This window comes from Phragmites australis, chromosome 14 (genome assembly GCF_958298935.1).
Source record: "Phragmites australis chromosome 14, lpPhrAust1.1, whole genome shotgun sequence".
Classification (NCBI taxonomy): domain Eukaryota; kingdom Viridiplantae; phylum Streptophyta; class Magnoliopsida; order Poales; family Poaceae; genus Phragmites; species Phragmites australis.
The window spans coordinates 25,675,394-25,693,717 of NC_084934.1; the positions used below are offsets into that span (position 1 = coordinate 25,675,394).

At 52.8% G+C, this 18,324-nt stretch overlaps 1 protein-coding gene across 1 annotated transcript; it reads left to right on the forward strand.

Moving 5' to 3' along the window:
• Window positions 1-243: 243 nt before the first annotated feature.
• Window positions 244-5,437, forward strand: LOC133890780 (uncharacterized). Its single transcript, XM_062331334.1, has 13 exons — window positions 244-786; window positions 876-1,050; window positions 2,236-2,316; window positions 2,568-2,650; window positions 2,744-2,859; window positions 2,942-3,052; window positions 3,154-3,266; window positions 3,357-3,663; window positions 3,744-3,827; window positions 3,913-3,963; window positions 4,046-4,117; window positions 4,789-4,857; window positions 5,192-5,437. The coding sequence occupies exons 1-13, from the start codon at window positions 777-779 to the stop codon at window positions 5,222-5,224; spliced, it is 1,305 nt and encodes a 434-aa protein (XP_062187318.1). The 5' UTR covers window positions 244-776; the 3' UTR covers window positions 5,225-5,437.
• The last annotated feature ends 12,887 nt before the right edge of the window (window positions 5,438-18,324 follow it).

The following is an 18,324-nucleotide window of genomic DNA, read 5'->3' on the forward strand; positions in this document are numbered from 1 at the left end:
CATGACTACTACTGAAACGCGCAAGAGCCTCTCTTCGTTTTAGACTAGAGCGTTTTCTCTACGAGTAAGTCATAAGGCACAAATGTTTTCCCAGCCTAAATGAGGAGACACGCAAAGCTGCGTCTGTTCCAAAATAAAAACAAGGCTAAAAGGAAAAGCCTTAAAAAGAGAGAGAAGCGACCCAAAACCAAAAACGAGCAGAAAAGAAAAAAAAAACAGAAGAAAGCGAATGAAAAAAAGGGGAATTGCCAGCGTGCCCTAGCTTCCATCCTGGACCTCCCCCTGCTTGTTGTCTTCCCGTCCCTTCCAGCGCCGCTTCTTCCTTCAAACCCTCCACCACCGCTCGTTTATACCCGTCGTCCCCAGCCGCAGCCGGACGCCGCCTCCTCCTCCTGAAGCAAAGGCGAGCGAGCGAGAGAGAGAGAGAGAGAGAGAGAGAGAGAGAGAGATCGGAAATCACTCCCCCACCCAGCTCGCCCTCCCCTCGCGGCTTCTTCACATGGCAGTGCTGCGCCTCCTCGAGCCACTCAAGAAGAACGAACCCTGCTTCTGCTTTTCCTACCCCCGCGCCGACCCGCGCCCTTGTCCCGATCTCGCCGCCCCCCGCACTTCCTACGCTTCCCTCCGCATCCACCGCGCCTGCTCCTGATCCCGAGCGCCCCCGCCCGCGCCTCCTCGCTCGTCCGACGCGGTCGTTCGCCCGGTGGTGCCGTGCGGTTTCTGGTTCGTCCTGCGCGATCGTCTCGGGGTTTCCTTGATTCGTGCGCGGTCTCGCCATGGGGAAGAGTAAGTTCCTCTCCGCGCTGGCTGATTGGAGTTGTTTTCAAGGTGGGCTTGGTTCTGAGTGCTGATTTGGGGGGCGTGGGTTTCTGCAGGCAAGAAGAGCAAGGCCCGCGGCGGCGGGGACGACCTTCTCGACAGCAGCGACGCCGACAGCGTCGGGTCCTCGTCCACCGCGCTGTCGGATCTCTCGATCTCGTACGCCACCGAGCACATCAACTCGCAGGAGTTCGTCCTCGACAAGTACATCGACGCGCTCTACGAGAAGAGGTGAGGCTTGCGCTTCTCTAGCATTTCGTCATGGTTTTGTTGGCATTTCGGATGCTGATTGTGTGATAGGCATTTCTGTGGGCTTTACTTCGATTAATAGATTATGCTTATGTATGGGTATATGTGGCTCAAGATGTGGAATCGTATTCTCATAGATCGACACAGGGCTCCGCGGTGGGACTAGTCTTTGCTCTAGTTAATTGTACTTGTCTGCAGACTAATATCAAATGTTTGGTCTACTCAACTACTTTGCAAGTTTCTGTTGGTACTAACTTGCTATAGTATGATGACTGCTAAGTGGCATTATGCACTATGCCATAACTAATTATGGGGTTATCAATTAGTGGATATTGTTGTTGCGGTGGATAAAGTTGCCTTTCCCTCTTGATTCCTGCTGAGATTGTCGCTCTGGTTGGAAAAATAATAGGAAGCAGTTTATCTGTTTATGACAGTTTAGTACTTTATAAAAATTCTCTTTTCATGTTTTTCCTAAACTAGCCTGTCAGTTCCATTCACATTCATTGTACTTTTATGGCAACTATAGCTTGTTTAGGAAAATTGACACTGAATATGTTGAACTAGAGAAGTTTGGGTGATGCTAAATTTCATGCAAAGAAAACAGCGAACTGTTCAGTTGATCATTTTCAGCTGTCCGATCAAGATCTGAGCGTCTAGGAGTCATCTTCTTCCTCTCGACTGGCTTCCTTCGACTGCTCCTCTCTCTCTCTCTCTCTCTCTCTCTGCGCTGCTGCGCTCACCCCTGCCCTCCTCTCGTCTCCGGCAGTACTGCCGCCGGATCTGCGGCCGCCAACCCCACCGTGCTAACTCGGCTTCACCGGGGCCTCTGATTTGCCTCTGCCGCCCCACCCTTGCGCCTGCCACCACTGCTGGTCCATCCTGCCTCCCACGGCCTCCCTCTACCTGCAGTAGAGGAATCCATGGCCGGAAGCTCACCATCGGTGCATTCACACCGTTGATTGAGCGGAACTCCGATTTCATTTGATTGAACATTAGGAAGCATGGAGAGGTTTAGGTTCTTGAGTATGGGAGGTACAATTGCTGAATTTCTATATTTCCTTTGAATTTTGATAGTAACGGATCATGGCCACTAATGCTCTTCCTGTGTTGATTAAGATCAGCTAATAACTACATGTTGTACTGATGATACTGTTTGTATTCTTTCAGGGGATCTACAAGAGAGAAGGCATTGGCTTCACTGGTTGAGGCCTTCGAAAGTTTTATGCTTCATGATCTTGTGGAAAACAAGTATGTGATACATTTCATTAGTCAGCCTTAAATTCTGAACAGTTGCATCTTGCATTCGGTTTTTGTCGTTATTTAACTGGCAGTCATATTCAAATTGCATACTTGAAGTCATCGTGAACATAACATATTTCCTAAGTCTCACCTTGTTACTTTCTTTATTATCAGGCTAGCTCGCTTTCAACTAATATATGTTTTATCTGAATCTGCTCTGTTCAATACATAACCATTTTTTTCTTTTTCCTCTTTTGAAGGTATGCCACTCTGCTGAGTCAATTCAACAATTCTGTGAAAAAGGGTTCTACTAAGGAGGGTTGCCTGGCATCCCGTGCCATCGGTTTGTATATTGTCCTTGTTAACATTTTGCAGTTCAAAACAAATGCTGTTGTTTTATGACACAGCGTGTTGCCATCCTCTTTGGGGCTTTCAGGGTTATTGGCCATTACACTTGGTGCTGGGAACAGTTCACATGAAATAATGGAGGAATCACATCCACAACTTTGTAGGGTACTTCAAGCTTGGTCCGACATGTCAAAGATGATTTCTGTATGTGTTCTGTTGTTGTTCATTTGGCTTCCAATCTTTATTTGCACATTCAGCAAAGCGAATCTAAACTGATCTTCTGTAGGCACTTGATTGTTTGGCTGTGATAACATTTGTTGGCGCAACTGATCTGGCTGAAACAGAGTCAGGTTTGAAAGCCATGTGGGATGTGATTCATCCAAAGTCAGGTTCAAATGTATGTTTTTCCATTACTTGTTATCATATTTCGCAAGCTAATGTTGTAAGAAGCTGCATCCAATTTTCTAGGTTGATTAAATATGTTTGGAATTTCTGCAGGTGGGAACTGTCCGGAAACCTAGACCTCCTGTGTTAGCAGCTGCTATATCTGCATGGACATTTCTCCTAACTACTATTGGTTCATGGAGGATAAATATTGATAGTTGGAAAGAGTTAGTACCCTCCATTTTCCTCTTGTTGCATGTGCGTGCACAACAACCTATTGACGGAACTACCTAATTTACCTTTCTTCTACTTGCTAGGCCCATCGCATTTCTCTCTACTCTTTTAGAAGCAGAGGATCGTGCTGTTCGGATGGCTGCTGGTGAAGCATTAGCTTTGTGCTTCGAGTTAAATCTGCTTGATGTTTCTTCTTGTGATGATGGTGATGTTAACACTGGAGGAACTGGTGGTTCTAAGAACAAGCTTTTCTTGGATATGCAAGCGTTGAAGGCCAAAATATCAGGTCTAGCCTCTAACCTCTCTGCAGAGGCTGGGGGGAAAGGTGCAGACAAGAAAAACCTTACTGACCAAAGAGACTTGTTTCAACGAATCTTGGATTTTGTCAAGGTCTGGTTCATATCCACTCTAGTTAGATCTTCAAATTCTTTGTTCTGTTTCTCTTATCGTTGATAATGATCTTTTTGCAGTATGGTGAGTGCCCGGAAGAATCACTTAAGATTGCAGGAAAGCGTGATGTCTTAAGGGTTTCATCATGGTCTGAATTAGTCCAGGTGCTTGTTTTTCGCTCTCCTTGGCTTGCAGAATTGTACATTTTCATTCATTTTTTCATTAACTATATTTTTCCTTGATAATCAGTTGAATTTCTTAAAGCGGATCCTTGGGAGAGGCTTTCTGAAGCATGTGCAGGTTACTATCTTAAGAATGGCTCTTTTTCACTGTTCAAATTTACTTGATGATATGACAAACTTTGGCATTCTTTTGTATACAGGGCAATGGACTTCTTCAAGATATCTTTGACATTAAGACTGACACAACTGAAACTCTGTCATCCACTGATAAGGTAAGAAAGTAAGAAACTGATGCCATAGATGACCTAAGTTGCAATTCTACTTTAGGTGTTATGTAGGAAAATTTATCAAAGTTGAACATTATGGTCTATTAGATGTGGGGCCACATCCCATGCCAGTTGGAGATAAGCAAACCTCAAGAGGTCTTTAACTGCTGACCTGCCAATACAATTACCAAAAGCTCATACCTTCAGTAAAAACAGACTATAACTAGGATAGAAAGCTAGAAAGATAGGGTAGCAAGATAGGGCCTGAGTGCTTCTGAGTTTTTGGGTTTAGGTTTGCAGCTATTTAGATTTCAGGATACGAGGGCGACAATGTAAAAAGTAAGGCAGAAGGCACAGTGTCCTTGATTGCTTCATTTAAACTGTGGTTGGCTGGCTATGTTTTGCATGATTCCAATCACGGACCAAGCCCGTAAATAATTATTGGCTTTATTATCTATTACTCCCCATGTAGTAGAACATACTTTCCTGTAAATAATAGTATGGACCTGGGTGAGTTTTGATTTGTCTGTTTGTACAGACTGTTCAGACTTGAGTCTTTACAACCTTCCACATCTTCTCTTATCCGTTCAAGTTTCTCCTGTTGATCTGCCTATTCTCTCGGTTTGCTATTATTTTAATATGGGTTTATGATCACAAACAACCCAAATCTCTTGCAGAAAATCTTTAGGTCTGAAGAAGAAAAAGGAAGAGCTCTAAAGTTAAACAAGGATCGTCGTCTAGCCCAGGTAATGCAAACGTCCTCTTTATGTGAAGAATCCATCTGCTTACTCGCTCTGTCCTTGCCTTTTTTTTCCCTTCATTATCCCTTGACGTTGAGTAATGTTTTGATTCTTATGGGTATTTGGTACCCTGATGACATAAGGGATCTAGCTGTGGGTATTATCTTGGGCAGTGTTTGACAATGGTTTGTTATCGCATCAACAGTAGCAGCAATATATGATTGTTTTCTTCTGTATTCACTAATGCCAGCAATCTAAGGAAAAACAGCAATAAATCTTAAGTGTTATTTGGTACATCTGTTGGCTGTCACTAATACATTTGATGCTTTGATCCTTGCAGGCAAGGAAGAACGCTGCTATCTTGAACGATTAACATGGATGGGCATACAATACCCACTGTGCGTTTTCTCATTTTATCTGAACCTTATCCGTGTAAACTACTACAAGCACATCCATTGGAGTTTGTGCGTTCATGAGTGTACTTCGCGATGCTGGATAGTAATACCTAAATGATTTTCTACTGTTCAGGCCTCCGTGCTGCATTAACATATGAAATATTTAACTGAAATGCCTTCTTTATGCTTCATTTGGAACGTCCGATAGCATGATTTATGCGCCTATTGTCGAAGAATTTCTTTGAAAGTTCTTGTGTCCTTCAGCGGGGTGTTCCCTTCGAGGGCCTGCCAGTCAGCCTCATTCTAAGATGTGTAGATCTATTGTTGCGGGACAGCTGCATGATTTGGCTCCATGATGAGACCATTTGGTGTGACACCTTGTTCCTCATTTTCGTTCTGCTAGTAAGGAGGATGAAGTATTGATGGACAAAGTCATTGCATTTCTCAGATCAGACAAGTTAGGTTCAGAGATAGGGGATCCGGTCATCCGTTCGCGTCCCTGAAACGAAACACCGTACCTAGGGCAGGGTCACCCATTCGTGTTCTTCAGAACAAACAGAAGCTATGAGATCGAATTCTGGCAGTAGTAGGTTGGTCCGACGGTGGATGAGAGAAGTACAGGGATTCAGGCCCAGGGTACCGTACCTTCAGTGAGTGCAGGGATCAAGCAGTCAATCACCATCGGTCTGACCTATTACATGCTTAGACTGTGTTCTCTTCTGCAGTGCTTCTGGTTTCAACAACTCGTGGCATTCGTAGGTTCTGAAGATGGCCAATGGCGATTCAGATTCAAGGTGCGCGCGAAGGTCATTGTGAGCTCACATACTGTCGTGCTTGTGGACAAGATGGATGACGGTGCACAGAAAGTTCTCTAATGAACAGTAGTTGGTGGTCATGCCATGAAGAGACTACCGCTATAGTGTTCCGTCTTATGGTTTAATCTGTATCATTCGATGAGATCGTAGAACATTTGAGTGACATTTTTGTTCTTGAGGCACAATTCAGTGAAATGAATACATGGACAATTTTCCCTTCTCAAAGTGAAGGGGCACGCCAACAGCCGACTGTGGCATTGCTTGGCACATTACTTGGTGTGTCAATTACCCTTCAGCCATGGTGAGAAACTAAGAACTGGTGAAACATTCACATCCACCACACAGCTTAGGACTTTCTTTTCTTTGGAACCCACAGCTTATGTGTCATGGTGGGCCAGCAATATAGCTGCAAGAAGAACTAGGTGGCAAGCTAAACCGCCATAGATTAGGGTCGACCCGGTTGGTCCATTTATCATTAGATATAATTAGTAGGGTTTATTTTAAAGGAATGTAATCAAGATTGTGATCATATCTATAAGATCCAATCTTTAATTTCTTAAGGGTCAAATCTTCTCTATATACAGAGGGAGACATCTATCAATAAAATCAAGAAAAGTTTAGGATTTTCCCTGAACTCCTTTCTCCCTTTCCCTATTGCTACCGCCGCCCCTCACAGGTACTGTTAACGGGCATGAACGATATACCACACGTCTCCACCAGCACAGCCGTCGCCACCTCCTCCTGCCCCCTAACCCTAGCACCGCCTCAATCCCTTCCCACAAATTAGCGCCCACTACATCTGGTATTAGAGACACCTCTGTTGCCTAGTCCATTCATGGAGACCAATGGAAGATCCGATCTTGCGCCCTCAAGGGTGGATATTTGCAGGCAACTTGTAGAATTTCGCCGTGAATGCTGACAATGTGCCGATGAGTTGTTCACCGCCTTCGCCACTCCACAGAATTCAAACGAGACGCCTGGGGTTTTGTACCCCCTACCACAATGACCACCAGTATCCGAGGCCGCTTTGGAAGCCTTCCTCATAGCTAACTCTGGACCAGGATGCTTTGAGATCCTTGACCATCTTCAACCTAGGGATCTTATTGAGGTGTCTTCCTCCTCTATAAGATGTTGTTTCCCGAGTTTGATGGCTCCACGGACCCTTTCCCTTGGTTGCATCGCTGCAAAAAATCTTCCAGGGACAATGTACCCCACACTCAGATAAAGTGATTCTAGCATCTTTTCATCTCATCGGCGGTGCCCACCAATGGTATATGCGCTTGGAAAGCGATGGGGGCATGCTAGATTGGGACAGTTTTGTGGCCGCCATTAATCATCGCTTTGGATCCCCTTAGTGGTATGATCATCTCAAAAAGCATGACAACTCCTAGCGCTTCTGTGTGGATTATCGTGCACTAAACAAATACACCATTAAGGATAAATTTCCCATCCTGGTGGTGGAAGAACTCTTGGATGAACTCAATGGCGCCAAGTATTTCACTAAACTGAATCTTCATTCGGGCTATCATCAGGTGCGTATGCATACAACTGACATTGAAAAAACGGCTTTCCACACACATCATGGCAATTTTGAGTTTCTCGTCATGCATTTTGGTCTCACCAATGCCCCGACAACTTTTCAAGATCTTATGAATGACGTCTTGGCTCCTTACCTTTGAAAATTTGTCTTGGTTTTCTTCGACGATATTTTGATTTATAGCCCTTCTTGGGTTGAACACCTCCAGCATGTTCGTCAGGTTTTTGCTACACTTTGATCTCACAATTTATTTCTTAAAAAATATAAATGTTTATTGGGCTCTTTCGAAGTCTCCTACTTAGACCACATTATTTCAGCTAAAGGAGTGGCACTTGATCCTTAGAAAATTGAGGCTATATCTCAATGGGCCGTCCCTACATTTGTCAAACAGCTATGTGGTTTTTTGAGACTTGCTGGGTACTATCACAAGTTCATCCACAATTATTGCTGTATTGCTAAACCTCTCACTCAATTATTGCGGAAAAACGGATTTCTTTGGATGAAGGAGGCCACATCCGCCTTTTAGCGTCTCAAACATGCCTTGACTTCAACTCATATTCTACAATTACCAGATTTCAATGCCCTCTTCATTGTTGAATGTGATGCCTCAGGAACAGTGTTTGACGCTGTTCTACATCATGGATCAAGCGCTTTTGCTTTCTATAGTCGTCCTATGGCAGCCCGTCATGCGAACTTGGCCGCATATGAGAGGGAATTAATTGATCTAGTTCAAGCTGTGCGCCATTGGCGCCCATATTTATGAGGGCGTGAGTTCCTTATTCACACAGAGCATTATAGTCTCAAGTATCTATTAGATCAACGCCTTTCTACTATCCGACAAACCCAATGGGTAAGTAAATTATTAGGCTATGACTTTTCAGTGGAATACAGGCCAGGTCGACTCAATACAGTAGCTGATGCTTTATCTCGCCAAGTCAATAACAATATCTCCCTATTTACTATCTCTTTCTTTCGAAATTTCAAATATTTGATGCTCTTCGGCAATTTATATTGAATGATGATTCCTTGAGTTAGTTATTAGTGGAGATTCAGTCCAGCAACCAAACTTCTCCATGGGAAGTATCAGATGGGTTGATTATATACAACAAACATGTTTATCTTCCAACAACTTGCCCGTTGCTTCAAACGGTCCTTCATGGTATTCATGCTTCGGCACATGAGGGTGTTCAAAATACACTTCAACGTCTTCATGTCGATTTTTATGTTCTAGGTGCTCTTCGTGCGGTTCGCAATTTTGTTCGGGATTGTTCCACTTGCCAAAGAAAAAGACCGAGCGTCTTCATCCAGCCAATCTTCTCTAAAGTTTGGATGTGCCATGTTAGATTTGGGACGACATTGCTATGGATTTTATTGAAAGCTTACCCAAAGTTGCCGGCAAAACTATTATTCTTACGGTGGTGGATCGTTTATCTAAATATGCTCATTTTATACCCCTGGCTCACCCATTTACAACACCGATGGTGGCACGCGCCTTCTTTGATGATATTGTTCTTCTTCATAGGATGCCTTGCTCTAATGTGAGTGATCGGGATGTCATCTTTACGAGCCACTTTTGGAAGGAACTCTTCGCTCTCTCTGGAGTTCAGTTGGATATGAGTTTCTCTTATCACCCACAATCAAATGGACAATCTGAGGCCGTCAATAAAGTCATTGTGATGTATCTCCATTGCCTCATAGGGGACAAACCTAAAGATTAGATTCGTTGGTGTGAGTAACCGTCCAAATAATATTCTAATTAATCATTAAGTCGATTATTTGTATAATCATGACTACACGATTAACTAGAATATCACCCCGATAGTTCCGGCATGTGTTTTGTGCCCAAGATCGAAACACACGCTGTCGGAGGATGAACTCCTGTCGCAGGGATCCCGAGAGACCCCTTTTTAAAGATTCGGCCGGGGGGATGATCCTGAACGAGCTCGTCGGGGAAATAAATGGAAACGGAAACAAATGCAACGGCTGGTGGTGGGGGATGATCGACCTAGTGCAAAAAAGAGATAGATGCACCGGGGTTTAGACAGGTTCGGGCCGCACGGGGGCGTAACACCCTACTCCTGTGTGAGTGCAATATCTTTCCTTGAAGGGAATTCTTAAAGGATGTGTCGGGTTACAAGGGTGTATTGTCTATAGAGAGCTTGAGGCTCCCGTGTTCTAGCTCTGCTCGAGCTGGTTTGTGATGTTCTTCGTTTCTTGATCTGGGCTTGGCTTAGTTGAACTGGACTTGGTTCTGCTTGGGATCAGTTGTCGACTTCGGTTGAACTTAGTCTTCTGCTAGACTTCGCGTGTCTTCATGTGTTCTCCATCCTTTCCTTTTATACACACGCCGACCTCGACTTATCCTGAATGGGAAAGAGGGGGCGCGAGTGCCAAGGCGCCACGGAGAAAGGCATCATCATTCCGTCTCGGCGAAGTGACAGGGGCGGTGGAAAAATGCGGCGCGCATCCGACCACCCGTCACTGTGGACGTCCTCTGGTGCCATTTAGAGGGCCCATCGGGCGGCCACAGAGGCACCCGGCGCGCCCACCCTGTCTTGTTCTTCTGTCAGGGCAGGGTGGCAGGCGGAATGCTTTGATCCTGGCAACGTTATCCCGAGCCACTCGGATGATACGGGACGGGACCCGTGCAATTAATGGACCCACGCCCCCCTGCCAAAGCACGGCAGGGACTGACACTAGGGCGTGGGCAGCTGAGAATATCAGGATGTCAGGCCGCGCGTGCCTATTAAATGCGGCATTGGACCTTTGACTGGCTGACACCCTGCCGACGGGACCCTTCGGGTCGTCGGGCGATCTTGCGCGAACCTTCGGGGAACCGAGTCCTCGGGGGCTGCCACGTGCAGCCCCGAGCACTCTCTCCCGAGTACTTCGGTAAGACCTTCGGGGAACCGAGTCCTCGGGGGCTGCCACGTGCAGCCCCGAGCACTCTCTCCCGAGTACTTCGGTAAGACCTTCGGGGAACCGAGTCCTCGAGGGCTGCTACGTGCAGCCCCGAGCACTCTCTCCCGAGTACTTCGGTAAGACCTTCGGGGAACCGAGTCCTCGGGGGCCGCCACGTGCAGCCCCGAGTACTCTCTCCCGAGTACTTGGGCAGATCCTTCGGGGAACCGAGTCCTCAGGGGCTGCCACGTGCAGCCCCGAGCACTCTCTCCCGAGCACTTGAGCAGATCCTTCGGGGAACTGAGTCCTTGGGGGCTGCCACGTGCAACCCCGAGCACTCTCTCCCGAGCACTTGGCTGTTCGAACCATCGGGGGACTATGGTACTCGGGGGTGAGTGGGAACCCTGCCGAGCACTTTCTTCCCGGTACTTGGACTCTGTGGGTCATCGGGGAACTAGGGTGCTCGGTAACCAGAGGCTGTGGCCCCGAGCACCTTCTCCCGGAACTTAGATTCTCCTCATCCTGCAGGGGGGACCTCGCGGGATGGTGACATGTGGCGGACGGTCGGCCTGGTCTCGGGATTCAGGGACTCCTGGTTCCCGATACACCGACAGTAGCCCCCGGGCCCATTGGTAGGCGATGGCACGAATACTGCTGATGGGCCCTTCGTCGCGGCCGAGGCTGAGGCTATTGTGGACGCCACATGGCAGGCTTTCGAGGGGTGGCCCTTGCGGACCCAGGCCTCAGGTACGACCCAGCGGGGAAACGAGTGGACGCGTGTCCACACAACTTCCGAAGGGTATGACGACCGTACAGGCGGCACGCGCGGCCGCCGCGCAGATCGAGGAAAATACGCCTGGCAGCTGCTGACGCCGCACGATCGGCGGGAGATTCGCTTGGCGGTTGCGTCGATCGAGGCGACGCTTCGCCGAGTGAACTGTTGGGCGGCAATTTTTGAACTTTGAGATATAAAAGGGGGAGGGGATCGGTCCGTCCCCCTCTTTACGCCTTCTTGCACTCCTGCTCTTGCCTTCTTCGTGCTCCGAAGCCCTTAGGAAATTTTCAGGTGACCGGAGCACTTTTCCTTCCCTTCCTCCACCACCAAAACACCTCCACTCTTGCCGAGATGACGAGGGTCGGAGGAGGCCGTCGGGACAAGGCTCCGGACAGCATTCTGCCGGAGTCTCGTCTGAGGAACGAAGAGGCGACAGACAAGATCAGGAAGTTGCTGGTGCCCGAGGGGCAAGAGGGAGCTGTGGTGGTGACGCCGGCGAGCCTGACGCCGGCGACGACTGTCCCCGGGCAGATCGTTCTCTTCACATCTTTCGTGGCGACGGGGTTGGTGCCGCCGTTCTCCACCTTCTTCCTCCAAGTGCTCAAGACCTACGGCATCCAACTGGTGCACCTGAGTCCCAACTCCGTCGTGGTGTTGGCGATCTTCGCGCACCTCTATGAGATGTTCGTGGGGGTGGCGCCTTCGGCGACGCTACTTTGACACTTCTTCGTCCTTCGGCCGGTGGGGAAGAAGAGGGGGCACTCCACGGCGGATGTCGCAGGGTGCTGCAACCTTCGGCTTCTGGACGGCCTGGGGGATCACTACATCCCTCAGGTACTGCGCAGCAAGTGGGAGGAGTGGCGACGGGACTGGTTCTTCGTCGACGTCGACCCCCACGAGCTCCTCGAACTGCCAGAGGCGGCGGCGGAACCTCGGAGGTCGACGTGGGAGGCGCCGCCTCCAGAAGACGCGAGGCTGGAGCCAGTGCTGGAGCGCATCCGGTTTCTGCGCGACTCCGGGCTGACTTCCGTCATGGTGGCGGTGGATTTCCTGCGCCGTCGGCTGGCGCCTCTGCGAGAGCGGGCCCGACCGAGTTGGTTCTACACCGGGCCAGAGGACATCACCCGGACCCAGATCGGTGCAAGCTGGGATCTGGGCCTGGGGGAGTTGGGCATGACGCGGGTGATCACCGGAGTAGAAGACATGGGCCGGGCGGAACTCCCGTGGCCGGAGATGGCGCTCTGCGCCAATCCCGACCGGGTGGCAATCATGGCGCGGTTGCCGGAGTTCAACGCCCAGGGGCCCGTGGACCGGCCGAGGAGCCGGAGCCCCGAGGCCTCCGAGCTCCCTAGATTGGACGAGCTGCTCGGCGAGGAGGCCACAAACAGCTCGGCACGGGCTGGCAACGGGGCCGCTGCAGGCAGCAGCCGCCGCGCCAGAGAGGAGGGCGTCTCTGATAACGCCGTGGTGGTGGCGCCGGGGGACCGGGGAAAGTGTCCCCGAGCCCTCATCTTGGTGCCGGATTCTCCGCCGTCACCGTCGGCAGCGGCAGCATTCCCGGTGCTGGAGCCGCGGCTTGTGCGGATGGGGCCTGCGCCGGTGCCTGAGAGTCGCGCAGCGGCCCCGCCGAGCCCCCAGCGGAAGAGGTGGCAGGAGGACTCCGGGTCGGCGCCGCTGGACCCGGACTTCAGGCTTCCAGCGGCCAAATGGCAGTACCAGTAAGTTTCTTTCTTTGCTCTTTTTTGGGCGTTTCTTGCCCGAACTGAGCCTTGACCTTGATCTTCACCTATCTCCCGCAGGCCGACCGCAGGCGCCACCGCGACTGAAGGGGTGCGGGCGCCGAGGCCAGAGCCGAGCCCGCCGGCCGCGTCGATGCAGGCGGACGCAGGGACGGCGGAGGCGCTAATTGTCGTGGTGGCGACTGGGAGAGCGGCGGAGGCGGCGGCCGAGAGGAGGATAAAGCAGCTGTCCGAGTCCCCGGTGCTGGCAGAACCTACCCCGGGCGTGCAGAGCCCGGGGCGGATGACGATGGAGGCAGCGGTGTTGCCGGGGCTGGCGGACGCGGCGGCAGATGCGGGAGTGCGGCCGCCGTCCGAGTCTTCGGCGCCGGCGGAGCCTACCCCGGGCGTGCAGAGCCCGGGGCAGATGGTGGTGTGGGGTCCTGCGGAGACCTCGGACCCCCCGGAGGCGATCTGCAGGGAGGCCGACGCCCCACCGGCGCCTGGCCAGCCCGCCGACCCCTTCCTGGCCGCAATCGAAGGCGTCCAGGTGGCGGTCGGACGGCTGGGCACGGCAGTGGGCGCAAAGGAGGAGCAGCTCAAAGCTGAGCGCGCCCGCCTGGCTTCGGAGAAGGCACAGCTGGCGAGCGCCCAGGAGGAGGCCCACGCGGCGGCCGCGCGGGAACAGAAGCTCCTGGAGGATACCCGTGCGGAGGTCGCGCGGGAACAAGAAATTTTGAAGGCCGCGCGGGCGGAAGCCGCGCGGGAGCGAGAAGACGCTGCCCGCCTGGCTGAGGCGTCGAGGCAGCAGGCTGCCGAGGCCCTTGCCAGGATGGGGCAGGCGCAGGAGAAGGAGGCGGTGGTCGCAGTCCGCGAGAAGGCGGTGGAGGAGCTCCGGGCCAAGCTGACCCGCCGGGAGGGGGAGGCCGATCAGACGCGCGCCGACCTCCAGCACTGGGAAGACAACCTCCGGAAGATCAGAGAAGACATCCGCCGCTGGGAGGAGGACATCTCCCTTCGGGAGGTGGACAATGAGATGTCAGCGGCGGAACTTGGTGCCCGGGAGGACTCGGTGACCCAACAGGAGGACGCGCTGGCCCGGCGGGAGGGTGAGCTGAGTCGTCGAGAAGGCGAGCTGAGTTGTCAAGAGGGCGAGGCTGCCGCGGCGGCAGCGGCCGCTGCTACCAGGGCGGAGGAGAATGCGAAGCACGAGGCGGAATTAACCGCCCGTGAACGCGCATTGTCCGAGATGGTGGCCAAGACGAAGGAGGCTGCCAGCCCCGCAGCCGTTGGCGGTTCTTCTGGCCCGGCCGGGGACCAGGGACTTGAGGCTCAGCTGCGGGCTGCCAAGGAGAAGCTCGAGACCGCGTTCGTCTCGCGGGTCAACCTGCAGCAGATGCTGGAGGATATACTTCGGCGGATGCGGCGGGCCGTGGAGAAGGGCGGTCTCGGACGGCTCGTTGAAGACCAGAAGGGCGACGGCCCCGCACGACAAGTGTTAGGGCTTCAGCAGGTTTGCGAGCGCCTCGAGGCCCTGCCCTGGGCTGTCCAAGAACTCGCCGCCCGGGAGGGACGCAGCTTGGCCCACGCGGTGGCCGAGCACGTCCTGGCCTGCTACCGAAGCAGAGACCCGAACTTCCCGCTGGAGCCGGCGCGGGAAGGAGTGGTTGAAGCCGAGGGAGAAGCTGCCCGGGAAGCGGTTCAGAGTGCCGCTGCCGAAGTGGCGGCCGGCTTTAGGTGGGAAGTGCCGCCGCCGCCAGCCCCCGGGGATGACTCAGAAGACTCAGCCACCGCCTCCGCTGCCGACTAGACCTTTTGTAGTGGTTTTTCTTTCTTTTGTTGTTGTCTTGATGGATGTAAATATGGGAGTGATCCCTCAGAAACGCTTTGTATGTGCCTTGTGAATATAATGGCAGCTTTTCTTTGGGCTCGCAACTCCAGTTTTCTTGAGTGCTTGATGTTCCTTCTGAGATTTTGCCTTGAAGCCCCGGGGAGTACTCAGTCGGACCGTTCCCGACCTTCCCATCCCCGAGAACGAAGTTGTCCCGATTGCTGTTTGTTGGCGCAGTCAGCCCTCGAAATCTCGCGAGTCCGCATCGTCTAAGTTTGAAAGACAAAAACACGAACTTCCTTGCTCGGGAGATAGATCGATCCAGCACGGAACACGCCGTGACTGATGAACACTTTTTCATCTCGCGACCACTCAGTTAGTAGACGGGAGACGCGTGCGGGCGGAAATGTGACCAAGAGTCCTCGTGGTCCGGTGGTGCCCGGGCTTAAGACGGACCGGACCGAGCACTGACAGCCCGCCCCTGAGGCCTGAGCTCTGGACTACTCGAGCAGCTTGAGCGATAGGATTACCCAGGGCACCCAAGGACTCGGTAGTGCTCGGGGTCCTTAAAAGCGGACCGAACACCACGACCACCACGGAGGGCTTCGGTCAGACATTACCGTACGCGCGGTACTCCTTTCTACGAACCGCTCTGTCGTTCCAGGAAAAAGTAGACACACGGTAGGGTTTTGTGCGCGAGGAGACCATCTCGCCGAACAGATTAAAATGCGAGAGCCCCCGAGGATGACTCGGGAACATAAAATTATTGAATGCAGACTTGTCTGAATGTAACCACTCACCGAACAGCTGTCGGCCTTCTGGCCAACTGATCCAGGAGGGGTGTGTGCTTCCGAGCTCGGGGTACCCGGGGACTTGGTTCCTTCAGCGGAGTGCCTGAGCGCCCATAGGCACACGAGGATCCCGGGGTCGGGTGGTCTCGACCACTCATGCGTAAGTGGTAGGACCACTCGAGGACCCTTGGGGCCAACCAGAGACCGGGGCATTGGAGACCTCGCGGTCGAGCTGCTCTTGATTGTCGGCCTGTGACTTAAAAGAGAATAGGGAACTTCTTTGCCTGGTGCGCTCTGTCAGTGCGGTACTTGTTATAAACTGCTCTTGTTTTCGACCCGAGACCTCTTGAATACCCAAACCGGCGGACGAGAGCGGACAGAGGCATAACCCAGAGGTCCTATGGTTCGGTGGCACCCGGGTATGACAGACCAGACCGAGCACCGACAGCCCGTTCCGGGGGGGGGGGGGGCTGAGCTCCGGACTACTCGAGCAGCTCGAGCGATAGGATTACCCAGAGCGCCCCAGAACTCGGTAGTGCCCAGGGACCTGCCACGACACCGAACACCACAGCCTACCATGCCGGACGTAAGTCAGCGGCAACTGCCCGCATGCATACCGATTGGGATTCTTTTATCAGCGGGGAAAATGAGAGAGCGAACTTTTTCTCGCACAACCGAGTATCTCACCAGACAGATTAAACATACGGAATCCAGGAAAATGAATTTAACATAGCGACTGCATATTGAGATATTGGATTTACAAATCTTACAAGGTTGGGCGACGGTGACTTACCCAATGAGTGGAGCCCCTGGTCAGCTTGGGCGGGGGAAAGCCCCCGGCCTGGCTGACTTGAGCCGCGAGCATGGCCATCTACGGGTAGAACCTGCGCAGGTGCTCGATGTTCCACGGGTTCGGGAGTGGCTGCCCATCCTCTGCCGTCAACCTGAAAAAACCCTCTCGCGGGACCCCGATCACGGTGAAGGGACCTTCCCACATAGGGGACAACTTATTCATTCCTTCGCGCGACTGGACGCGTCGGAGAACTAGGTCCCCCACCTTGAGAGATCGGGCCCAGACATGGCGCAGATGATATCGCCGCAGACTCTGCTGGTACCGAGTCGGCCGGACGGCGGCACGCCACTGGCGCTCTTCCAGGTAGTCAACGTCGTCGCGCCTTTGCTGCTCCTGCTCACCCTCAGAATATGCATGCACCCGAGGGGAGCCCAGAGTGAGCTCGGAGGGGAGGACCGCCTCGGCGCCGTACACGAGGAAGAACGGAGTCTCCCCGGTGGCGCGGCTTGGCGTAGTCCGATTGGCCCATAGCACGGCGGGCAGCTCGTCCACCCATCCCTTCCCGTGCTTGGCGAGCACGTTATAGGTTCGAGTTTTGAGGCCCTTCAGTATCTCCGCATTGGCGCGCTCGACTTGCCCGTTACTCCGAGGATGAGCGACGGAGGCGAAGCAGAGCTTGATGCCGAGGTCTTCGCAATAGTCCCCGAACTGGGCACTCGTGAACTGGGTGCCGTTGTCGGTGATGATCCGGTTTGGGACGCCAAAGCGACTGGTGATGCCGCGGATAAACTGGATCGCCGTTTTTTTGGTCACCTTGATGACTGGGACCGCCTCCGGCCACTTGGTGAATTTGTCGACGGTGACATATAGGTATGCATAGCCCCCGATTGCTCGGGGGAATGGACCCAGAATGTCCAACCTCCAGACCGCGAAAGGCCATGACAGGGGGATGGTATGAAGAGCCTGAGCTGGCTAGTGAATCTGCTTTGCGTGGAACTGGCACGCCCTGCAGCGCCGAACCAGCTCGAAAGCATCCTGGAGAGCTGTAGGCCAGTAGAAACCTTGCCGGAAGGCCTTCCTGACCAGCGTGCGGAACGATGAATGGCCACCGCACTCGCCCTCGTGGACCTCAGCGAGAAGATCGCCGCCTTCTGCCCGGGAGATGCATTTCAGGAGGACACCTCCTGCGCTACACCGGTAGAGATCCCCATCTACTATGGCATAGCGTCTGGACTGCCGAGCAACTCTTTCGGCAGACGCCTCATCCCCGGGTAGGAACTTTTCCTTCAAGTACCCTCGGATGTCAGACATCCACGAGGTATCTTGAGAACATTCGGCGAGCGCAGCGCACTCGCCGGACGGTGGCGCCCTGACGGGGCTTCCCACTGAGGGCACCGCCGGGGTCCCCTGAATTGAGTTCGAGGTTTCCCCTTCATCCTGTTCGGCAGGCAGGACGGAAGGCCGTGCGAGTCTTTCTTCAAAGACTCCGGCAGGGACGCGCGCACGGGAGGAGGCCAGGCGGGAGAGCTCATCGGCCAGAGTGTTGTCGCGGCGAGGGATGTGCCGCAACTCCAGGCCATCGAAATGCCTCTCCAGCTTCCTGACCGCAGCCACGTACGCCGCCATTTGAGGATCCGTGCACTGGTACTCCTTGAATACCTGGTTGACGACCAGTTGGGAGTCCCCTTTGACCAGGAGGCGATGAATCCCGAGCCCCATCGCAGCCCGGAGGCCGCCGATGAGACCTTCATATTCCGCCATATTGTTGGATGCGCGGAACTGCAACTGCACGACGTACCGGAGCTCTTCACCCGTTGGGGAGGTGAGAACCACTCCGGCCCCTGCGCCTTTCAGCGAGAGGGAGCCGTCGAAGTGCATGACCCAGTACCCGGGCGCGCCGTGCCCGGGATAGGCAGA

Excerpts from the sequence above, each read along its gene's own strand:
- LOC133890780 (XM_062331334.1), top strand. Across the intron at positions 2,860-2,941 it reads ACATGTCAAAGATGATTTCT|GCACTTGATTGTTTGGCTGT; the intron begins GTATGTGTTCTG and ends GATCTTCTGTAG. Across the intron at positions 4,118-4,788 it reads CTCTGTCATCCACTGATAAG|AAAATCTTTAGGTCTGAAGA; the intron begins GTAAGAAAGTAA and ends AATCTCTTGCAG.